Raw genomic sequence first — 24,973 nt, forward strand, 5'->3', positions numbered from 1 at the left:
GGATGCATGAAATATCTTTGTTCCATAATAAGATCTCATAAATCAAATTCCTTATCTACTTTGCCTCTTTATGGTAGCATTAAAGCTACAAAATCATATTCCATTATCTAATTGATGATGCAAGTTTGTTTTTAGAGGCCCCCAGGATTGGACCTACTAAAAACATGGATACCCAACCAGTAGTGAATGACTGGTCTTTAATGTTGGTAATCTAACTACCATAAAAATATCATTATCAGACCAAGAAAAATCCAACATATAACAAACAAGGGTCTTTGGCTTTCTTAATATATTTAATCACCCAACTAAGTGCTTGCAAGTGATGAGTACAAGGTTACCACAAAACCAACTTAGTAGGGTTGCAACCGAACCAAACATTCGGCAAACTATTCATGATTTTTTTGACGTGACATTTTTTTTATCTTCGTTTATTAAAAAAATGAATATGAACAATATTTTATGTTTCTTTAGTTAAACATAAAAAACATAAATAATGGTCTTGTACGTTTATTTACGTTAGTGAACATTAATATATATATATATATATATATATATATATATATATATATATATATATATATATTAGACAAAATAAAAAGAAGAAACAAATCAATCTTTGTTTATTTTAAAACAAGAATTAAATATCCTTTTACATTTTGTTTCTATCCGTACTCATTCTCATATAAAATAATAACATGTGAAATCCAATAATTCTCTCTTTTAATCATTTATCTTGATTTAACATTTGTCTAGTGAGTAAAAAGATGGATAAGAAATTAAGAACCTATATATTTGATTTCTCATTTTAAAATTAGAGTAAGTTACACAAATAGTCCCTATGGTTTGTGGTAACTTACGTGTTTGATCCATAACTTTTTTAAAACTTGGATGATCATTCAAACTTTAATTTGTTACATATTTCATCCATAACATTTTTCTATTATTTATTTCTTTTTTAAAATATCATTACATTCTATTTTATTTATGTTTTTACCTTTTGTAATATAAGAAGGGCCCACTACCCATCCATACCCCACATCCTTGTTGTGTTCCTTTCACTTGCCTTCCCTCCACCGATGACCCTCTTCGTTGTCAACGTTCTTTTCTATGTCGGTGACAAACTAATGTTTTTATGTGCAAGAATTTGAGACAATTTCTGGGTGCAAGATTCAAATGAACAAACAATGATACAAAGTGGCGTTTTTATGTGAAAAAATATAGACAAAACAAACAAAGAGCTACCTTAAACTAGTTGGCGATGACATTTGGTGTTTTCATATCTATAAAAAAATTATTACACAAATATTGATGTGTGTAAAACAACTCGTCTTATTCCTACTCTAAAAATATAATTTAAGCACACAAAGGCAGTGGACTTGTCTTTTAGTGGTATAGTTGAATAAGTAGGGTGTCGAACTCGAGGAACGGAAATTAACCTAATAACTAATTTTAACTAACAAGTAATAAAAGAAAGAGGGTTTTCTCTAGTTTTAGAAGACTAGAAACTTAGACACACTAACTAATACGCAATTAATTAATCAACTAAAATCAAGTAAAAATTCACCAAATTTAATAAAAGGTTTCTGCTTAGGTTCAACTCATTCACTCCTATGGTTAATTTTATGGCGAATCAATAGATTAATTATTATTGGTTACCGACTAAAGTGATTTTATTCGCATTCGCTATTACCACTCCTTAGAAAATCAATTAATTTAAGCAGTGATCAAGTGTTTAAGCTAATTAATTCCCTAGTTCAATTATTCGGATTAAATAAGACTTGTAATTGGTTAATCAAATTACTAATTCAATTAGCCTCTTGTTGTTGGTTTATCAACAAGCTCACACATTAATTTACCCATTCTCTAATTAATCATAGTTTCATATTCACTAATCCTAGGCACATAACAAAGTGTTCACATAAATTATATGAGGTAAACAATTAAGAGATGTTCATGCAGCCTAATTGCTTTCCTATTAACACAGAATAGTTATGGTTAATGCATAAGGATCTTTAACAAGCTTAATTTAACAAAATCACCAACTAACAATTAATCAAACCATTAAATTAATCCATAAGAGTAAAATCGTCTTCCCTAAACAGAAACTAGTAAATTTAGCTCAGGATTACAGTAGTCAAAAAGCTAAAAACGAAAGTAATCAACTCAAACCTTGTTCAATTCAAAGATAAATGGAAAATTTAAACCTAATTGCCTTGAATCTTTTAAGAATGAGAAATTCGGGTTCTTCTCACGTTCTCCAGGTCTCCAAGGGTTTCCTTAGTCGCAAAGTATCTTTCAGAAAAGCCAGAAAAGATAGTGGATTCGGAATTTGACCTCTATTTATAAGATCCTCAAAACAGGGGCAACTCGGCGAGACTGTCGTTGCCGGGGAACGGTTCAAATAGTTAATTTTATTTGCTAATTGTTATCGTTTTTATTTTATTGATTAATTTTTTTAGTTTAATTTCTATTTTTATTATGTATTTTCCAAATCTCGATGCTCTTGATGCTTTTCTTGAGGAAGTAGTACAGGAAATTGAGCAAGAAGATGAGGAGTATGACTCGGATGAAGATTTGAAGAAATTTGGAAGATGGTTAGATAGCATCTTGTCTAACGAATAAGAACAATCTGAGTTACAAGAGCTAGAGTTACAAGATGAAGAATTTAATCCAGAAAGAGATTTGGAGGAGCTGGAAAGATTGCTGGCAGAGAGGTCAGACGAAGAACAAGAACAAGCTGAATTGCAGGAACCAAGTCGTGGATTGACCATTACCACGACATGTCCCCCTGTATTTCTGGTTTGTGTTTCGAAGCATGGGGTGACGATTCCAACTTTGGAGAAAGTTCTGAAGCGAGATCCATTTCTGATTAGTACCCGACCGGTCCCAACCCTTGTCAGAATTCTTGGGTTTTATGTATTCAAGCTTGTTTGGCCAATTTTAGAAGCAAAGAGCCAAATTTTACAAATTGGTCCAAAGAAAATATTTAATGCAACAGATGGATGGGCATTGAGTTTATTAGAAGTTTATTAAGTTGGGAGTCCAGCTCAAGACTCGCACAAAAAGAAGTGCTTGCGGGAGGCAACCCGTCATTAGAGTTTGCTTTTCTTTTTCTTTTTAAACTTCTAGTTTATTAGGGTAATTTAGGATTTTAATTTTGATGTTTGTTTTCGTTTTTATATTACTTGTGTGTTGTTTTGATCTTTTCAGTTTGAAGCTTAGGATTGCATGTGAGGGTCTAGAGTCAAGGCTAACGAAGCGAGAAATCGAGTCTAGGCGAGAGAGGAAACGAAGTTTTGAGTCAAGCTATGAGTCCAATTGATAGAAGGGTTATAGAGTGTTTATTCACCGAAGAAAAATGAGGGAAAATATTAGTTTATACAACCCCCATACATCAGAAACGAACTTGGACAGAATAATTTTTTTTTCACACAGCGGTCTACTCGCTGAGTGCATCTTATGGACTCGCCGAGTCCATGTGCAAATTCACGATTCTTCTGCCATTTACGCTTCAACTCGGCGAGTCTACATACTTACTCGACGAGTCGCTCATTCTTCTTACTTTTGAGCTGAAGATTTGATGACATTTGATATGGGCATTGGTTCTATTCTTTGAAGATCATTTTCCGAGCATTTTCAAGAGTTTTTCCCTTATATTTGGAGCTTTTATAAAGACTGTACCACACGAGATTTTGACACCCAAGGCATGGATGAGCTGTTCCCATGTCTAAAGTCAATTGAAGATGGAGCTTTCAATGTCAAAGATCAACCTCGCGACTACTATTCCAGGGGAGTTTGTTCCAATTCCCTTTTTACTTTTGTTTTCTTTATCATGCATAGCATGCAATGGGGACATTGCATGAATTAAGTGTGGGGTAGGGGGTTGGTTACATTAGTTAACTTAGAATCTTAATTTAGGCTTAATTTTAAAATTTTGCATTAAAATTACTAGGAGTTAATTTAGGAAATTTTGGTAAAAACAATTAAGATTCCATGCTAGTGTTATGTTTGATGATTGCATGAAGACCAAAATGTTTAGTTGAGCTTATATACGTTATAATGCATTTGTGGCTCCCTTTATTCTAGTGAAATCATGGGATAAAAACATAACCTCGCTTAGTTTGAGGGATGCAATATGTTTAGCATCATGTACCAGAAATGTATCCAGGAATTTTTTTATCTTTAATCAATAAAAGTTGAAGTTGAGCGCCCCTGCTTAAGCATGTAGGTATTGAGTGAAAAAAAAAGTGAGTTACATGTAAAAAAAGAGAGAATTACAAGAAAAGTTTGAAGAATTTTGGAGCAATTAAAGTAAAGATCAAAAGACCAAAATTCCGAAGGATCAAAAGTGAAGATACCAAAAAATCAAAAAGGTGGTGAATTCAAAGAAATTAAAGATCAAATATCAAAGAAGTAAAGAATTCCAAAAATAGCTCCATAGTGGTATCGAAAAGTTGTAATTATCTAGATTATGTATGATTGGGTTGCTCAACCAAAAATACCTTGAGGCTAGGAGGTTTTCTACGGATGAATTCGGAGGGATGCATAAAATGAGCATTGTTCAAAAGAAGTGGGCGAGTGTTTATGAGGATTGTGAGTATTTAGAATTGAGGGGGGTCCTTAGGAAAAAATTTAGACACAAATGCATGCGTTGCGGTCTTGGCATAATGGCTGGGTTTGATTGGGATTGTCTTATGTAGTTTTAGTATGTTAAAATTCAGTTTTGCTTAGGGGCAAGCAAAGGTCAAGTGTGGGGTATTTTTATATGGGCATATTTAGTCATATAATTTATATATTATCTTAATACTTTATGTTGATTTTATCTCATTTAATGAACAAAAGGTGCTTAATTAGTTTAGAATTTCATTTTTCAGCAACAATGACATGCTCGGATGGAAAAGGAAGCGGATTTAGCAATTGGAAGCTTGGATATTGGATTTTGAAGAAAGAAGGATGTCGTTGGACAGCTTGACCCCTCGTCAGTGTTTTGGCCATATGTCATTAACCGTAACTCCGATTGACGAGATTCAAAATGTTCTGAAAACTAGACACAATTTCGGATGACTTTCGTGTTTTGAGAAAATGTTGATTCCAAACGGACTCGACGAGTTGGGCATCAACTCGTCGAGTTGATCGGAAAGTTCGCGATTCTCGACGCTGACTTGCCGCACACGGGTTTTAAGTGATGGACTCGTCGAGTAGGTCACTGGACTCGCCGATTCGCCCCTGTTTTCAGAAAATATATATAGAAACGCTTCTCATTCGAACCGGAACGAATGGGGGAACCCTTGGGGGTTAATTTGCGACTGGAGGTGCAGCTAGAAGCCCTGGAACTCGTGGAACAACCCTAGCTTTCAATTTTGAGAAGATAAAAGGCAATTTAGGTTTACTCTTTACTTAATCTTTTGTTTGAACTATGTGTAAACTATTAGATTTCGTTTTTGATAAACTTTCTGCTGTAATCATGAGCTAAAACTCATATATTCTGTTTAGGGTAGATGAATTTATGACTATGTGTTGATTTTTGTGGTTGGATTAATTGAAATTGGTGAATTTGTTTTGTTAAGCTTGTTAAAGATCCTCATGTGTTAACAACAACTATTTTCTGTTAATTAGCTAAGTAATTAAGCTGCATGAACATCTCTTAACTGCTTATCTCATGTGATTTATGTGAACACATTGTTATGTGCCTAGGAATAATGAATGTGAAACTAGGGTTAACTAGAAAATAGGTAAATTAATGTGTGAGCCTTGTGTGACGAACCATCAACAAGAGGTTAATTGAATAAGTAATTTGATTAGCTAATTACAAGTCTTACTTAGCCCGAATCAATAGTCTAGGAAACTCATTAGTTTAACCAATTGGCCAATGTTTGAATTAATTTGTTTTCTAAGGATTAGTAATAGCGAACGTGAACTTAATCACACTAATCGGTAGCCAATAACGAATAATCCATTGCACTTACCATAAAATCAACCATAGGAGTAAATGAGTCGAACCTAAACAGAAGTCTTCTCCATTATTGAATTTAGTGATTGTTTATTTGCTTTAGCTGTTAGTTGCTTAGTTTGAGTTTTATTTCATTGTTAAGTTTCTAGTCTTGCAAAACTAGAGAAACCCCCTTTCTATTACTTGTTTTATTTAGATAATATTAGCATTTATTTTAATTGTTTACCGTTCCCTGTGTTCGATACCCTACTTGCTTGAACTATATTACTAATCGATAGGTACACTGCCTTTCGTGTTTTTATTTTGTATCTAAGTTAGTAGGATTAAAACTAGTTCGTTTCATACACATCAAAAAAGAATCACAAATCACACATTAAGAATTATTGATAAAACAGTAAGAATCCAACGGATTAAGAATTACAGATCCTCTTCCCATCGCAAATCTATCCCTTCGTAAAAGAAGACCCATCCTACCCTTCACCATCGTTTTTTCATGAGAGAAATAGAAACATGGTATTTGTGACTTTTTTTTTCATTAAGAGCATTTTCGAGCAAGGGTTTCAATAAAAGCAATCTATGGTGGGGGTAACTGAATGAATTTTAGTGGGTAGTTATAGGTCCAATGAGAAGTTAACCTAAGTACCATGTTTTGGGCTGATTCAAGCCGATTTGAGACCCCATGCAAATAAATAAATAAATAAATAAATAAATAAATAAAATGAGGCCATGGATAGTAATTTTTAAGTAAAAAATGATTAATTGCTTAGAATCCTGAAGAATCGGTTGTAATCTCTTCGTCTTCTCTACCAATTTTGGCTCCAATCATGTTTTTCCTTTTTTGTCGTTGCCTGCTACGACTTAATAACAAACACTTTTTTTTTCTTATAATAATATAAATAGTTACATAAAAATGGGCCCTAGAAATTTGGAGGCACTGAGAAATCGTCGATGATGCACCACCCACTAATACAAACTATGGTCTACTATAAGCTTCGGTAGAGGCTAATACACCATCTCTTTTTTGAGTCACATTTGTTTCGTGTGACAATGAAGCTCGTTCTTCTCCTATGCCAATTCAATGGAAAGAGAAAAATAATTCTCTCAAAGAAATGAATGGGTTGGAGATCAATTATGCATAATTCAGTCTTACAGAAACCACCACTAAAGAGTAAATAAAATCCAGTAAAAGTCGCACACTTCCCATTTGATTTATGATTTCTGCTTCTGTTGGCACTACAAAGAAGCCGTTGATGGTACCGAAGATAATGCACAACAGACAGATGGGATATGTAATCGACGGTTTCTACTTCAACTTCCCCTCTGATTTTATGGTTTGTAAATCTAAAATGTAATCAACGGAATCAGAGATACAAGTAAAAAGGAGATGGAGGAAGGGTGGGTGGTGATGATGTAGAGTAGACCGACGATAAGTAGTTGACAAAGAAAGTGGGAAGGTTAAGAGTTGTTTTCCGATGGAGGTGTGAGCAAGATTGGAGAATGATAATTAGATGGTGCAGTGACCCATATATTTTATTAAATTTTTTAATAAATTAATAATACTAAAAGGTAAAATAATCAATAAGGGTAAATGAGTCGTTTTATTTCGATTAGTGAAAAATGCGTCGAGATGAAAAAAATTAAAGAACAAATATGCAAACTATCCAAACCATAAGGATCATTCGTGTAATTTACTGTTAAAATTAAGTGAACATATATATGTACACGTGCACTACTTCATAAACAAGCGGTCAGTGAAAGCTTTTGAATTTGTTCGTCATTCCAAGATGTTATTTACTACATAGGTATTAGACTTGAGGGAGTGATGTCATACATGTCATGTTGCCACATCAGTTTTTTAGCATCTATCTCATTGTCATGCCATTTATGTCATACTCGATGCGTGACATGCCATTTTGGTGAGGTGGGTTAAGATTAGGTTAAATGATTTGAAATTAAAAAAAAAACCCAATGAAACCTTCAACCCGTGATTTCTCCCTCGTTTCTCATCAGCAATAGAATGTTGTTTCCTTACAATTCACTCGACATGTCACATTTGTGGGCGGTGTATGTCAGAGTGTCGAGGTCATGCCAACCTCTTGTCGGGTCCACTCCGTGGAGTCTTATCATAATGTATGTTTTGTGAAACATACGAGCATGTTTTGGTTTTACATAAGGTGATAAGGAAATTTTTAATAATAATAATAATAATAAATAAATAAATAAATAAATAAATAAATAAATAAATGATAACAATAATAGAGTATCCTCACCAAATACTAATGATAATGTTGTAATCTCACCAACTTATTTGTAATTGTGTGATCGAAATACTATTTTCTCATTGATTATATGATTTGATCTTGTTAGTTAAAATGTTACTACCAAAATTTTATATCACAAGTTAATGACGTGTAATTTAATCCTATGTATCTTAATATCATATATTATTTCTGTCAACTAGCATGACAATAGTTTAATCGTGCGTGAGGGGTTCCTTTCGACTAGTTTAGAGTTACAAGCTACAACGACATTCTAGTATAATTTGATTATTTTATATAATAGTTTATAATTTAAGATGTATTTTATTTATATATTTCTAATTGTAAAAAAGATAAATACATATTGTAGTACAAACAAATAACTATTACGCGTGATATACAATTCTATGGTACGAGAAGCTCGCAATAATCTAGATGGTTGTTTTCATTCTATGACCATAACACATATAAGGTCTCCCTTTGAAGATCAGAACTTTCCTTGTATCAAAAAGTTAACACATATTAGGTTTACTAAAAAAATTGTACATCCAAGCACACCCACAACCAAGTAAAATAAATAAATAATGTTTTTATTATTTTATTATATACCTTTACAAACTTAAATATACATATCTTTTATTATGTACCTTAGAACCTTAGATATACATGGTTTCTGTGAAGAATATATTACAACAATCAAAAAAATAAACAAATGGTAACATTTCCCAAAACAAAAGTATGTCAATGAACAATAAAAGAATATCACTCATATATTTTCTATAATAACCCTCCATGTATGAGTATTAACAAGTTCAATCCTTGCAAAAACAACCTCAACTCAGCACGGTCTCCAAAAAGTTTCCGTCTTCAATTAGTTCGTCTTTAGCTTTAGCAAAAATACTCCCCGAACTTGGTTGTCGACTCATGTAAGAAGACCGTATAGAGTTCTCTGGCCCTGATAACCCAAAACTCTGTGAACTCTGCAACATCTCTAATGTAAACTGTGTTTCTGATAGTGCAGGTAACGTGGACCCATATATTTGATTGATCATAGAGTCATTAGGATGGTGATGAAACAGTTTCGATGCGTTAATTGTCACATTGGCCACATTGTTGTCCTGGTTGCTAGACAGTAATTGTCGGTGACCAACACCACGAGCCGGTGGCACATCATGATTGTGCTTCCCTTCGTAGGTCGTTATCACCGAGCGCATGTCATGAGATGCGCGTTCCACATGTTTTCTAACTGAGCAATTAGGAGTGGTGCACTTGTAGTAACTCCTACAAATGTTGGCAAAAGAAGAAAATAATTAAACTCCATATGAATCTTTTTGCAAAAAGTTGCTATCTTTTTCTTTCCTTCGTTTATATGAAAGATATAAAGTTTAAAGTAAAAAAAGAAACAATAAACAAATGATTACCTCGGATTAGGGTTCCCTTTCACTACTTTTTGGCCATACTTTCTCCATCTATATCCATCATCGAGTATATCAATATCACTTATGGTTTGAACAACAACTCTCGATTCTCTTACAGTCCTACTTATCCCTTCGTTTTCACTCTCTATCTTCCTGTTAAACAATTTACGAAATAGGTTTAAGATATTCACTTTAAATAACAGATTTACACGTGTCCCAATGTAATGGTTTTGACATTTTTAAAGTTGAAAATAAGCAAAAAAAAAAAAAAAAGTAGTTATCAAATCAAAATTGTCCTTTCAACAAGAAGAAAAGGAACTCACAGTCTTTTAGCCGGAGTTTCATTTTCAATAAACTCATCTCCACCTGACGTACTCCGATCAAACTCATCATCTCCGACAGAAACTGATGAATTTTCCGGCGTTCCAACCAATTCCCATTGTCGAGAACCATGAGATTGATATGGGAAATCACTAAATTGATTCACTACAAGTGAATTATTGGAAACTGATGAAGAAGATGATCGTTTGGTGGATTGTGGTTTCGGATGATTATGACTTCCTTTATAAACAATCTCTGTAATATCCCCATCTGAAGATGTCTCCACCTTCTTCCTCGTTGAACAATTTCGATCGGAACACTTGTAATAACTTCTTGGATTTTCACTACCTTTCACTTGTTTTTGCCCGTATTTTCTCCAATTATACCCATCATCCAACTTCTTCTGTGACGATCGATGATTATAGATGTTACGATCAGTTGGGTAATTTGATTCAAAGCTCTGTTTCTGAAATGAATATTCTGATTTTACCAAACTTTTGTCATCTTCGATTCTGGGTTGTTGATATATTTCCTGAAAACTTACTGTGTGAGGATTTGATTGGGTTTGAAATGGGAAATCTGTGAAATTGTCGTGTTCTTTCTTTATGCCGTGTTCTTGACTTTGATAGTTGGATGTCCAGTTGGAGGCTTGTAAAGGGAAAGAACCAGTCGTTGGAGATGGTAAAATCTACAAGAAAATTGTAAAAAGTTAGATACTTTCATATGGATTTATCAATAAAAATGGTACCAAAATTGAAAAGATCGAAACTTGGGTAATGGGTTTTTTCATTTCTCCAAAATCCAATTCGTTTGTTTTCGAGAAATGTAAAACTTTGGTAGAAATTTTTTTTATCATGACAATAAACAAGAGCTCTAGGACGTCATTAATGGCAGAGAAAAAAAGCCAGACTTACGTGCGAAGAAGAAAGGAGAAGAGGGGAGTCGAGAAGATCAGCGGAGGTGAGACCACCGGTGAAAGAGAAGTAGGAGGAAGGTGAGAACGCCGGTGGGGTAATGGGAAGTAAAGGTGGAGGTGTTGACTTGAATTTGGGTACACCGGCGGCAGGAGGTACGGCGGTGGTGGAAGGAGGTGGTGGCGGCGAGTTTGATGGTGATTCAAAGGAAATACCTGAAGAAGACATGAGAGGAGGTTCGGATGAGAAAGTCAGAGAGTTTAATGAATTTATGACAATGTGGATTATGAAGGGATTGGTGTAAGAGTGGGGTTGAAAGGTGGAAGCGTACCTAACATACAAAGAATTTACATGAGAAATTGCTTGGCCCCTACCCCCTATCTCTTAAATATCTTCCATTTTGGATTTTGGATAATCACAAAAATACTATATCTTCACGTGTTCAAGGCTTTGATTACTCATTTATGAAATATTTTCAAATAAGTTTGTCATGCAAAGGTTTCATAACATTATAATTGTGAAATTTCAAAAAATTGAAAAATAATGAATCTTTCCATTTATAAAAAGTAGGCGAAGTTTCATAATTAATCCACACAAACTGTCAAACTCAATTTTCACACCATCTATAATTTTATATGCATCTCTGTTTTCAAAATTGTCTTCTAGAATCCAAAAATACCAACAAAAGTAAACAAGTCATATGCTCATCCAATACTGATAAAAGATAATTATAGTTGGAAAGATGATGATTGTTTTTGTTCGATTCACAATCACAACTGATATTTACGATAATTAATAATCATAGTCAAATCACTAGCCTCTTTCACTTATATTCTATCTTCAAAATATAATCATGAGTTGTTGAACTTTGGTTGTTCATATTTTGCAATCTCATCAACATCATGAGTATACTAAACTAGTTGTTTTGGCTGATTGCCAAAGTTATAGTCACGTCGACATTTAACTTGAGCTTGCTAGATATTTTTGCAACCATTTAATTTAAATTAAATGTATATAATTAAATTTTGATTTATTGTATGTATTATTTCAAAATGTTGATGAACCGATTTTATCAATAAATAAATATAAATACTTACCATTTTATTTTGTAGGTTGAGTTTCTAGTTGATTCAAACTCTGTTAAATCCTTAATATCTCTAGCATTCAATTATATCTCAATCTATATAGAAACATGGGATATGAAATACACATACAAAATTTGTGAATCTTTTGCTTAGAGGTTTAAATAGAGTTTTGAAATCAACTGAAAAACAAACTCTGCTCATCCGATACAAAAATCTCAATGGAAGAACGTAAGTAATATTCCTTCTTGTTTAAGTTTCTTTTAATAAGATTCGAGATCAAACATCCAACGTTTATGTTTTTGCATTTTAAATCTAGTTATAAAAAACTAACATTGTTTCGATTAGCCTTTAAACCCTTATCCAGATTTTTTTATAAGAGTTGTCATCAAAAGTCTATATAATGTAAGTGTGACGTAACACTTAATTTCATGTCAATAATAAATATTTAGTGACACAACATTTTCAAGGGCGGATTGGTTTTCATATCAAGTCTTTGGTTTCAAGTTCTTCAGTTTCAGAGTTATTTGAAGATCACGAATTGAGTTTTTGCGATTGTCATTGATCAAGAGTTGGTTTGTGAGTTTGCCTACAAATATAAATAGTGTTGACCTTCTATGTGATGAGTAGTTGTTCGGAAAATTGTGCTCTATAATTGGGGAGGTAGTTCGGCAATTTATGATGAATAAAGGGCAATGCAACGTTGGTAGGCCACCACCATTGCCCCACCTATATGTGAGGGAAGGTCAGACTGAATGAGCGGAGGAGCAGCGGAAAAAAACTTGAGAATTAGGAAGCTTAACATGCCTATATGTATATTGTTGATTGGAATACTATATGTATCTCCTTGTTGTATTCAATCATGCATTATTCTGAGAAATATGTATTTGAAATCGGGATGTTCTTTTAATGATTTCTAATTGAAGTTTATGTTTTTAAAACATAATCATGTGCATCCGTAATAGGTGAGTTTGATACTTGTGTGGTCCGAACACTTCGGGAATATTAGATGTCCAAATGCGAATGTTGTAAATGTTGTGAAAGATGGTGAATGATTTCTATGAAAGCATTACATATGAAAGTTGCAAAAGTGCAAAATTTTGTAAAGAGTTTCCAATGAAACTATCATATGCCTTTTGGGTCTTTGAATGCCCTTCACGTGGTACTTGTGACATGGTGTACTTGTACCTAGTACGATGAAATTTGTTGGAGCTTCTTTGTAGAAAATATGTTATGTTATTTTTTATCTACATATGCTTCGTAACCATTTTGCGACCGATACACTTACCATGAGAGTCCCTTAAGAACGAGGGTCAAAGACTTGTAAGTTATAGATTGACTTGGGGTTTTGATTTCCATATCATACATCACATACTTATACATTATTTTCCTTTATGATGTGTTTAGGATGTTTATGATATTAATAGTAGTGTATTTATATCCTTTACAATGTTTCCCCAACTTATTGAAGTTTTGATGATTTTATGAATTTTGTAGAAAAAGGGGTTATGATTTGTATTGTAATATGTTCGTTCCTATTCGCCTAATCACGATATTACTCACTTGGCTTTCGATGCCTAACACACTATTTTGACATGAGGTGGTTGTTACTTAGTGATTGAAGACTAATGAGCTTAAAGACATTTATAAGACATTATATTTTGGTGTATGTAATATGTTTACTTTAAATTGTTGTCACTTGATTATATCGTTACACCCTCATATGCCCCCACTACTGACATATAAAGTTTTATAATGTTAAAAGACTTTACTTTTGAGGACCTATTTCCTCATATTTATTTTTGTTAAATGGTTTGAACTTTACCTTAAATGGATATTTAAATTTGCCCATACAAACTTTTATAATGTTAAAGTCTTGACCTATTTCCTCATACTAATTTTTGTTAAATGGTTTGACCTTTACCTTATATGGATATTTAAATTTGCTAGGGGTGTTATAAACTACCACCAACACTAAACCATTAGTAGTTGATCCGACGCCACATGTAAACCTAAAAAATTGTTTAGGTGTCAAGCCATTGTCCCTAGACCTCATAAGGGGTATTGAGTCATGACCCTTAACCCTTTTTATCGGCCATGCTTGGAATCCAACTAGCTTATATAAGTATCCACTCCTAACTCCTAACTCATATTTGAGCATAGCCAATCTCCCCTCCCCTCATGTACTCCCATAAATCTAAATTACCTTAAATGCTTGATGACACTAAAATCACCAACGCTTACAATATCTATGCTCAACAAGTCAAAGGATCTTCATACTAAAAATACATTAAAGTGTCAAATGTCGGAACAATTTGGATGGCCTTCAAACTAATTCCACCTTAACTTTCCTTTCCGAACCAAAATGTATGATAACTAACAAACAATCGTTAATACAAACCATATAATGACTAGTAACTCGTGAACGAAGACAATGGTTCAAAAATTCATGCTTCTTCCCTTTAAAAAAGGAGTTATGAGAACTAGGAATCCATAACTCCTAAAACAGAACCCTCTAAATAGAGCACGTTCCAAATATTATAGGTCTTTTGGCCAAACGCAAACAAGACCCGCTATATATGCATCGAATAAAACAACAATGGCTCACAACTCCAAAAAAGTTCTATCCACAACAAAATACGATGGATTGTCGATGACATTCAACATCCTAAATTGAGCAAATTAAGGAACTCTAGACACATATATTTCTCATTATAACAAGAATATGTGCACCATTTTTTATTTTCAACTGAGAAAAACCTGAGGTAATTGAATTAACTTCTTGATATGGTATATTGCTCCCCAGATGAATGAAATACAATGTTCCAATACCACTTGTTTGAATCATATTTCAAAACTATGCTCTAAAATCACATGTTGAGATTTTAGGTGATCGTTCACAATCACTAAGTTAGCAAATAACATTCACCAAATGGAAAACAAAATCACCAGTTAAACAAATTTCTAGATCCAAATTTTAAAATTGTTCTCGACTTGAAATAAACCAACCAAAAATATACAATATTTACTAGAATTTATGTTCAAATGTATCAATACAAACCTAGATTAGACTAAAAAAGATACATACATCAATTATTATTATTCAGATTAAGAATGGTATGTGTCCCGCTTATGTGTTTCTGAACCAGGTTGCTGCAGAAAGATCTTTGTGGGATCACTAGGATCAACATATCTGCTCAAACAAAAAGGGGGAAAAGTGAACAATCAGAAACATGAAGGGGGTAAACTGTACACTTCTTTATATATAAAACAAATCAAATGAACAAGAAACAATGCTTACGCTGCATGGATCATTTCATCAACTGGAGTTTGGGCTGCTCTTAAAGGATCATTTCCAGTTTGAAATTGTTGATTATATTGTCTCACTGATTTTATCAAGGTGAAAAACAAGGGCACAAATGTCCCACAACCTCCATGTTTAAACAGAATCTTGAAAGAGTGAGTAGGGTACATCTCCCTGTTTTGATCATATGGCACTACCTGCAGTTTTAAATAATTCAATAAGATAAATTAAAAAGCTAATGGGTATGATTTTTTTAATGAAAATGATTGTTTTGATCTACTTACAGGCTCTACAAGTCCAGATATATTGTTGCAGTGAAAGACTGGTTGGTTAAACTTTTCATCATGCACATAAAGCTGCAGGAATGAAGCATGAATCAGAAAAAAGGAAAAAAGATTAGATGATTTATGCATTTTAAGTAACAAGATAAAAGGTTTTTTTTTTCATACCAGGGGCATGTCAAAAGCATAGAAGAAATCTGTAGGTGGTTTATCAGCAACAAAAACCATGCGGACATTTGACAGAAAGAGTTTACCCTTTGTTTTAATGGTTCCTCCACGAGCCCTGAACAAATTATATAAAAAATGTTAGGTTTTGTTCAAACTAGAATTTTGAAGCCATTATTAATCCAATTCAATAGCTTATCATAGTAATTCCAATTCCCCTTTTATGGTTCTTAAAAATTTGATTTTATCTTGTTTCGTTCTTGTTAATACTCAAGATATGAAACATAATCGTTGTTCAGGACCCCGTTCGTCGACGGATATTATCAAAACCCTCGATGGCAAGCAATACAAATAGTCATCAGAACTCGGAAGCTTCCGATCAAATTAATTTAGATAAAACTGACTTGTTTGAGAAGTTATAGAAATTGCCTAGTCGCAGTCGAGTTATTACTAAAAATTCCAAAAGCAACTTAAACAAGAAATCCTTACGTTTAGGTTTTGATTCGACAATTCAAACCCATCGATCAATCATCATCATCCGGCGAAACAGCACAATAACATTGTGAATTGAGAAATAGAAATTATACTCACCCGTGGATTTTGTTGATCTCAAATTCAATTCCGTCTCTGATTAAGACGAACATCTCGTTGACGAATGCTACCGGCATCCCGTTGCCGTACAATTGCGGGTTTAGGGCCATAATTCAGACTGCCGACCTCCTTCAAATCAAGCGATTGGGTTTTTTCGATTGAGATATTTTTCGAATCGTATTATCAAGAACAAGGGATTTTATATGTAGTAAAGGTTTTCCGAATCAGATATTTTTCGAATCGTGTTATCAGGAACAAAGGATTTTGTATGTAGCAATAGATTCTGCTCCGAAATCCACGACGTTCCAGAGATTTCTTTTACGTTGTGAATCTTGATTCATGCATTAATTCCGTGTTTTCCGCTTTACTCGCTTTTCTTCCGAAATGTAAACCCCATTTTTCTTTTAAACCTTGACAAGTTAAAAAATTAATTAAAATTTTCTATTAAAAATTTAAAATTATTAATTAATTATTTTAAATAAATTATTAATTAAAAGATATTTTTTAGTTATATAAAATTATAATCATTGATTTAAATAAATATGTGATCTTATAATATGTATTAATTTTATTTTAATTTGACAAAACTGCACAAATGGTCCCTGTGGGTAGCTGAAAATTGCCACTTTGGTCCAAAAAGGTTTGGACTAGCACCAGAGGTCCAAACTTTTCATTTTGTTGCGAGTTTGGTCCAGTTTTCTATAAACTTTTTCATAATGACTATTTTGCCCTTATTTTTTTTTTCAGTTTTTTTATCATTTAAATATTTTTTTTGATTAAAAGAACAAATAAAAAAGAAAATTTACATTTTCAATTTTATTTTTATATTCTTTTATAACAAAATAAAAAAAATAAAAATGAAATCTCTCTCTCTCTCTCTCTCTCTCTCTCTCTCTCTCTGGGTTTGTTTTGATAAACACCCAAGAACATCATCATAAATTCAAGAGCACTCAAGAACATAGCCATCACCACCATTCGACCACCGTCCGCCATCACCACCGTCCACCATCAACACGGTCCGCCACTACCACCACCTCTATCTCCACCTAAAAATCATTCTTGAAACAAAAAAAACACACACACACACACAACATCTGGGTTTGTTCTTGAGCTCTCCCCCAAAAAATTATTACCAAATCTGAAGCTTCATCAAGAGTTCAAGAACACACACACTTACATTCAAGAACACATTCATGAACCCCATATATGATTAACATAAACACGCACGAAATCAGATCTGACAAACACACACACACGAAATCAAATCTGATGAACACACACACATACACACGAAAGCAGATCTGATGAACACACTCACACACACAAACACACGAAATCAAATCTGATGAACACACACACACATGAAATCAAATCTGATGAACACAAACACACGAAATCAGATATGATGAAGGGCTTTCAGATCGAGTTAAGGGGTTCTCGGGTTCACATCTCCGATATCCTCATCAGACGACGAGCTCCTCCTCAGATGAGTTGCCTTCGAGTCGCACACGATGGAGCTGGAGCCGCTTGTTAAAGCAAGCCCTAGAGCCGCCGTAGAAATGCCTGTCTCCAAAATCGGCTCACGTCTCCGATCTCGTCCCTGAAAATGAAGAATTTTTTGTATGTGTTTGTGTGTGTGTTTCCAGGGGACGAAGAAGAAAAAAGGAGAAATTCTTGTCTCGAATGTTGATTTTTTCAAAGAGAGAGAGAGAGAGAGAGAGAGAGAGAGAGAGAGAAAGAGAGATATTTCATTTTTTTTATTTTCTTATAAAAAATTATAAAAATAAAATATAAAATGCAATTTTTCTTTTTTATTTTTTCTTTTAATCAAGAAAGTATTTAAATAATAAAAAAACTAAAAAAGAAAAAAAATAAGGGCAAAATAGTCATTATGAAAAAGTTTATAGAAAGTTGAACCAAACTTGCAACAAAATGAAAAGTTTGGACCTCTGGTGCTAGTCCAAACCTTTTTGGACCAAAGTGGCAATTTTCAGCTAACCACAGGGACCATTTGTGCAGTTTTGTCTTTTAATTTTTATTCTAATGTTATTAATTTAATGTAGTTAGAGTGAGAAAATTTAAAATTTGAATTTTGAAATGAATGATCAATAGATTGACAAGTGACATGACAATAATTAGAAGATCTGGTGACACGTGACAAAAAGATAATAAAAATAATTTTATTAGAATAGAAAGATTTTTGGGTTAGAGGGTGTTTTGAGATTTTATTGAGATTTTCTATAAGTATCCCCATTCTTTTTCAAATTTCACCCCCTGACATGATTTTTTTGTCTTTTGTTGTTTTTTGTTTTTTGTTTTTTTATGTATTTTTAATTTTTTTATATTATTATTATTATTATATATATATTAAAGTTATGAAAGATTTTAACAGTAAAGTGTCACATTTTTTGTCAATTTTGGTCCTCCAACTTACAACATTGACCCTTCATCTTTATGCTTTTGTTCACAAACAACTATTTCACTTTGGTTTGAATTTTTCATAACCCTCGCCTTTTATTACATATTATTAGTATTTAGTCTTTTGGCAGAAATGGTCCCTCGTCATTATTATTATTATTGTTAGACAAAATTACACGATTGGTCCCTGTGGTTTACCAGATTTAACATTTTCTTTTTGATTTTAAATTAATGTTTTATTTATTAGAAAATACTCACCCAATACCATAAACCCACCCACCATCTGCCATCACCACCACCACCACCGCCGCCAAAATTACATAAATGGTCCATATGGTTTACCCATGGTGACAAATTCAGTCCCTACTACCTGAAAAGACCAAATTACCCTCACATTAACGGACAAAAAGCAACCAACATGCTATTTTACTTTACAAAGCAATACCTTCCGACCCCGGCAACGCCGGGGAATCTTTTCTAGTTATTATTATTATTATTATTATTATTATTATAAATTTCGATAACCGTATAAAATATGGACAACATTATAAAATCCGGATGAAATCTTAAAATTCAGACGTTTTTATAAATTTGGACGACATAATAAAATTCGAACGACTACATAAAACGAAACAAAAGCAAAGTTTGTCTTTATTTATTACGAATATATTAATTGGTTCAGTATTAAATTTTCGTGGTGTGTTATGCGGATTGAAAGCAAACTTTACTTTTGCTCCATTTTATATAGTCGTTCGAATTTTATAATGTGGTCCGAATTTATAATGTTGTCCGAATTTTCAAACGTTGTCCAAATTTATATGATTATCGAAATTTATAATAATAATAATAATAATAATAATAAAAGAAAAAACAACAAAAAGGGCAATATATATATATATATATATATATATATATATATATATATATATATATATATATATATATATCAAATCAAAAGTAAAAATTTTAATTAGATTGATGTTGGGGGGGGGGGTAAATTGGATAATGAGGTACTTATAGCACAACCCATTTTATTTTGAAACTCAAAAGGATTTTTATATAAAGATTTATTGACTTAGAGTTGTAGGAAAATAAATTTTTTAAAAAGTGTTTGAATTAGTTTTGTAGTCGGAAATTAATAAATCAATAAGTTGTTTTTTTTTTAATATTTGTCCGAACTTATACATCTTTTAAGGGGTATTTTAGCTTTTACAACCCAAAAAATTATAAGAAATTTTGAAAAGTTAGAAATCATATTTTATTGAAATATTCTTTTAAATGGTTGATGAAAAGTTATTTTAAAAATCTTTTTCATATTGTCAAACATTTTTTTTGACCTATTAACTTTTCAAAAAACCAATAAGTCAATAAGTTGTTTTTAAATGAAATCTCAAAAATCATCTAAAATATCAGCCAACCTACTTTTTACTTTTGGTTTAAAAGTTCCCTAATATTATTTTTTGGTGTTTTAAAGGCATAAAGTCTAGTTAACATGTTAAAAAAGATATTAATCTTTTTTCTTTTTCGGTTTCACAACTAAAAAAGATGAGGTGGAATAATGACTTGACTTCTAAATATTTTTTTAAAAAAACTTTGCAATTGATGTCATGGTATATATGTTAATCCTCTCTAATAAATGAATGTTTTTTTTGTCACTTGTCACACTCACATTCAATTTGCCAAATGTCATTTTTTTAGTTATTTTGAATTAATTTTTTTTCCACATGTCATTTTATAAGGTTTTCTATTTTATTAAATTCCACATAATATTTTAATGTAATAATTGTAATAAATGTAGTAATAAATGAATATCAATTTCATTAATGAACTTACCTTTTAATTTCAAAATTCTCAAAATTAAAGTTCATTAGTTTCTTTTGTTTATTTATTTAAATTATTTGTTTAAATTTAAAAGATAAAAAACATTTTCATTATAATAATTTATTATTTTTCTTATTTTCTTATAAATTCAAAGTTCTCAAATATTTTGACATTTATATTTAACTCTTACATAGATATGTACTTACTTTCACCAAGTTTACATTTTTATTGCAAATTTTAACAAATTGATTGGTTTATTTTAGATGTTTTATGTTTCTAATTTGCTAATTAGACACAAAACTGATATGACTTCCACATATGATCATAGTTGGCAAACATTTGGGTTAAATTAAACTCTTACATAGATATGTACTTACTTTCACTAACTTCTTCTTCTTTTCTTTGGGTTTTCTACAGAAAATTCTCATTATTTTGGAAATTTTTTTAATAAAGTCCTATTTTTTTTAACGAGAAAACTCTAGAAACCGACTAAATTATTCAGTTTCGCCCTTTATAAAAAGAATTGTTTTCACAATGAAAGTTTTTTTGAACGAGAAAACTCAAGAAACCGACTAATAATAAAAGGGTTTTTTTTGCCACTTGTCACACTCTCATTCAATTATTATTTTTTTCCACATTTCATTTTATAAGTTTTTCTATTTTATTAAATTTCACATAATATTTTCATGTAATAACTGCAATAAATGTAATAATAAATGAATATCAATCTCATTAATCAACTTACCTTTTAATTTCAAAATTCCCAAAATTAAAGTTCATTAGTTTCTTTTGTTTATTTATTTAAATTATTTGTTTAAATTTAAAAGATAAAAAACATTTCCATTATAATAATTTATTATTATTTTCTTATTTTCTTATAAATTCAAAGTTCTCAAATATTTTGACCTTTATATTTAACTTTTTTTTAAATTTACTCATATAATACATGAGTCTCACAACTAGTAAATGTATTATAATTATAATTATAAGACAATATTTCACAAATGTTCCTAATTCTTTTCCGATTTTCTCTAATATAGTGCTTATGAAACCTTTTTTTTTCATGGATAGTACATTTGCAGCAAACCTTGCACATAAACAGTCCTTATGGTGGATGTTCGTCTTCTTGTGTCGTTACCATGCCCCATGTGCCTTGCATATGAGGGAATTTTTGTCATTTTATCTAGGTTCGTCTCCTAACGTTAAGGTGACATAGGGGTAGAGTTTCAGAAATCACTAATCATCACCCTTCTTTTTCATTGACCCAAGAAAACTCTTGGTCAACCCCTATTCTTCACAACATTGTGTCGATTCTCACTTCATCGGATCTAGAGCTAGTGATTCTAGGGTTTCGAAAATTCACGTACTTATAAAGAACAAGGTGGCTTGACTGGGAAAAAAGATAGAGCTAGAAGAAAGTGGTTGCAAAGAAGAAGGGGAGGGTTGACTAAAGTGGGGTGTTTGTGTTTGTGTTAGGTCTTTTATTTTAGGTCTTTTGATGTAAACTTTTGACTATGTTTTGTTGTTTTTGTTTAATGGTTATGTTTTATGTAACAGTCAGTACTAACTTTAGGCTACTTCTTTTGTATGGTCATGCATATTGACCTTCAATCATTATAAACTTAGGTTGAACATGAAACAATGTTAACTGTTGTTGTGATATACAACAACATTTTTGGGGTATTTTATTTTCCATGTAATCTTGATTGGTTCATTTCATTCCAATATGGACGATGTGAAACAATAATTGATGCAATTTCAAAGTCTGTATTAATCACTTTCTTCATTAATAAATTAAATTACAAAGAGGATCCAATTACACAAAACACAATAATACCAACACTACCTAAACAACACTTGCCTGCATTCAAATACCACATCAGACTCAAAATAAGACGACCATTACTTTAAACCTAAAACCAACAATACACTTCCATACATTCTTGAAACAAAAGACATTAACTCTATAATCATTATCAACCCTTCTTCAGGTAGCGAATTACCAAAAAAATCTGAAAAAAGGATGAACTTATACATTCTTGCTTGCATGCTAGCTTATTGAAGGGATTGCTAGAGTTTGTTCATAGACCTCAGTACCTCATGTATCACTTCCATTGATCTAAGGCACATGGGTTCATCGTAACAACCAATCCAACCACACCTGCCCCTGTTTCGAGCACGGGACCATAATCGCCTTCCATGGTTACGATTTGACCAAGATGTGACGATGACAAGATCTCTACTTCCACAGGGGCAAATCGCCATTCCTCGACTTCAATTTCTTGAGCTTTGTCTGGTTTACAGGAGTTTTTAACTTCACATATATATTTTAAAAAGAGGTGATCGATTAAATAAGTAATAGGTGTAAACCCTAGATAAAATGAATAAAATGCCCTCATGTGTAAGGATAATGGTGATTGGTGACGACACAAGTAGACGTACATCCACCATAAGGAATATTTACATGCAAGGTTTGATCCAAAAGGGACTATCCATGCAAAAAAAAACGTTTCGTAAGGAATATATTAGGGAAATTCGGAAAACAATTAGGATTATTTGTGAAATTTTGTCTAATTTATAATATGCTTCATGGGTGAGTAGGAGATGGATGGTGGTGGTGGGTGATGGTGGTTGACGGTGGTGGTAAAGTGATATTGCCATGTTGGGTTTTCTATGCATCAAATACACTCTAAAACTAGGCAGCGGGAAAATCGAAACAACGATATACCTAAGTGTACATGCATCATATGGATCTATGGCTTCATGCTAATTACATCAACCCTAGAAAACTAAAACATAAGTAAGAAAACATACCTCTTATGTAGCCCTTGATCTCCATGCTTGATATCTTGAACCTCCATGAAGTTGCTTGGATGAAAGGATCCAAACCAGAATCCCTCTAATGGTATCACACCCAATGACACCAAAGAGTGGAATAAAAATAACTAGGAGAAGGGTCAATTTCACAAGCCCAAAAGGGTTATAAATCGTCCCTAAGAGGGGGAGGAAGAAGGGTTGGCAAAACTTCAAGCCAAGGAGCAAGGAGGAATGAAATCCCTAAGGCCCTATTTATAGCCTTGGATGCCTCCTTAGGTTTAGTACTCCTTCCCATGTGGGATGGGAGCATAACCACGAAATTTCACTCCTTTCCCATGTGGGACAGAGTGATTTTCATCCAACCCTAATTCCATAAGGGTTCTGGAACATTCCTGATTAACCAACTATCGATTAATGAACATTCAACCCTTTAATTAATTAAACTATTAATTAATTCCCATAATATATTTCCAAAATATATTTCCAATTAGTTTCTAATTAATTATTAACTATTATAATTAATAAACCAATTTCTCCTTTATTTATTCTACTCAATTTGGGTCTTGAGGGCAACCCAAAAGGACCCTGCTATTATTAGAAATATTACCAATAGTTAATGACCTTGGACACTATTCCAATAGTGTAAACCCTAGATAAAATGAATAAATGCCCTAATGTGTAAGGATAATGGTGATTGGTGACGACACAAGTAGACGTACATCCACCATAAGGAATATTTACATGCAAGGTTTGATCCAAAGGGACTATCCATGCAAAAAAAACGTTTCATAAGGACTATATTAGGGAAACTCGGAAAATAATTAGGATTATTTGTGAAATTTTGTCTAATTTATAATATGCTTCATGGGTGAGTAGGAGATGGATGGTGGTGGTGGGTGATGGTGGTGGTAAAGTGATATTGCCATATTTATACATATTTTTAGGCAATATTTATTTACATTTTTACTAATAATTTGGTTATTTGCATAGAATATTGATACTTATAAGCTTAAATTATATTTTTCAGCCAAATTAAAGCATTTTCGAAGAAAATGACCAACAATGACAAAACATGGAACTTTGGAGACTTGGAGTACAAGAGTAGAAGAAACCCACGAATTCAGCTCAAATCACAATGTGAACTAGAAGTCCACGACGTGGCATGAGTATTCTGGAAGATAAGTATTCGCGAAGTAAAATCCTTGCCCGATAAGGATTTCTCTGAAGTCACGACGTGAAGAGGTTATTCACGACGTGAAACACAAAATTTCGGGATTATTATAAAAACCTGAGATCATTACGACTTGGGGGACTTTTGGCTGCCTTGGAGGGTTCCTGGAGACGATTTTCAGCAGGAGAAAGGTTCTGGAATTGGCTATTAGCAACCAAAGGAGTAGAGAAGATCATAATTGTCTTTAGATTTGGTACTTTTCATTATGTTTATGAATATGACTTTTGTTGAATTGATAGCTAGTATGTCCAGCTAAATCTAGCTGCTTCTGTTAGCTAGATGAAGCTGGAACTCATGGTTTTAATACTTTAGCTTTGACTTATTAGTTGGTTATGACTTGTGTTGATTGATTTTTACCTTGCATGTTTGATTTAGTTGTTGATTGTTTAAATTTCTTGTTCT

At 32.5% G+C, this 24,973-nt stretch overlaps 2 protein-coding genes across 2 annotated transcripts; both read right to left on the reverse strand.

Moving 5' to 3' along the window:
* Positions 1–8,824: 8,824 nt before the first annotated feature.
* Positions 8,825–11,202, reverse strand: LOC145113544 (putative WRKY transcription factor 26). Its single transcript, XM_079049614.1, has 4 exons — positions 10,862–11,202; positions 9,950–10,635; positions 9,630–9,779; positions 8,825–9,489 (listed from the first exon to the last, which is right to left on the reverse strand). The coding sequence occupies exons 1-4, from the start codon at positions 11,087–11,089 to the stop codon at positions 9,042–9,044; spliced, it is 1,512 nt and encodes a 503-aa protein (XP_078905740.1). The 5' UTR covers positions 11,090–11,202; the 3' UTR covers positions 8,825–9,041.
* A 3,686-nt stretch (positions 11,203–14,888) lies between these two features.
* On the reverse strand, positions 14,889–16,652 carry LOC145113545 (UPF0664 stress-induced protein C29B12.11c-like). Its single transcript, XM_079049615.1, has 5 exons — positions 16,285–16,652; positions 15,697–15,811; positions 15,532–15,603; positions 15,245–15,444; positions 14,889–15,136 (listed from the first exon to the last, which is right to left on the reverse strand). Exons 1-5 carry the CDS (start codon positions 16,392–16,394, stop codon positions 15,052–15,054), a joined length of 582 nt encoding a protein of 193 aa, XP_078905741.1. The 5' UTR covers positions 16,395–16,652; the 3' UTR covers positions 14,889–15,051.
* Positions 16,653–24,973: the final 8,321 nt, after the last annotated feature.

This window comes from Lactuca virosa, chromosome 5, assembly GCF_052849685.1.
Source record: "Lactuca virosa cultivar CGN04683 chromosome 5, Lactuca_virosa_CGN04683_v6, whole genome shotgun sequence".
Classification (NCBI taxonomy): Eukaryota; Viridiplantae; Streptophyta; class Magnoliopsida; order Asterales; family Asteraceae; genus Lactuca; species Lactuca virosa.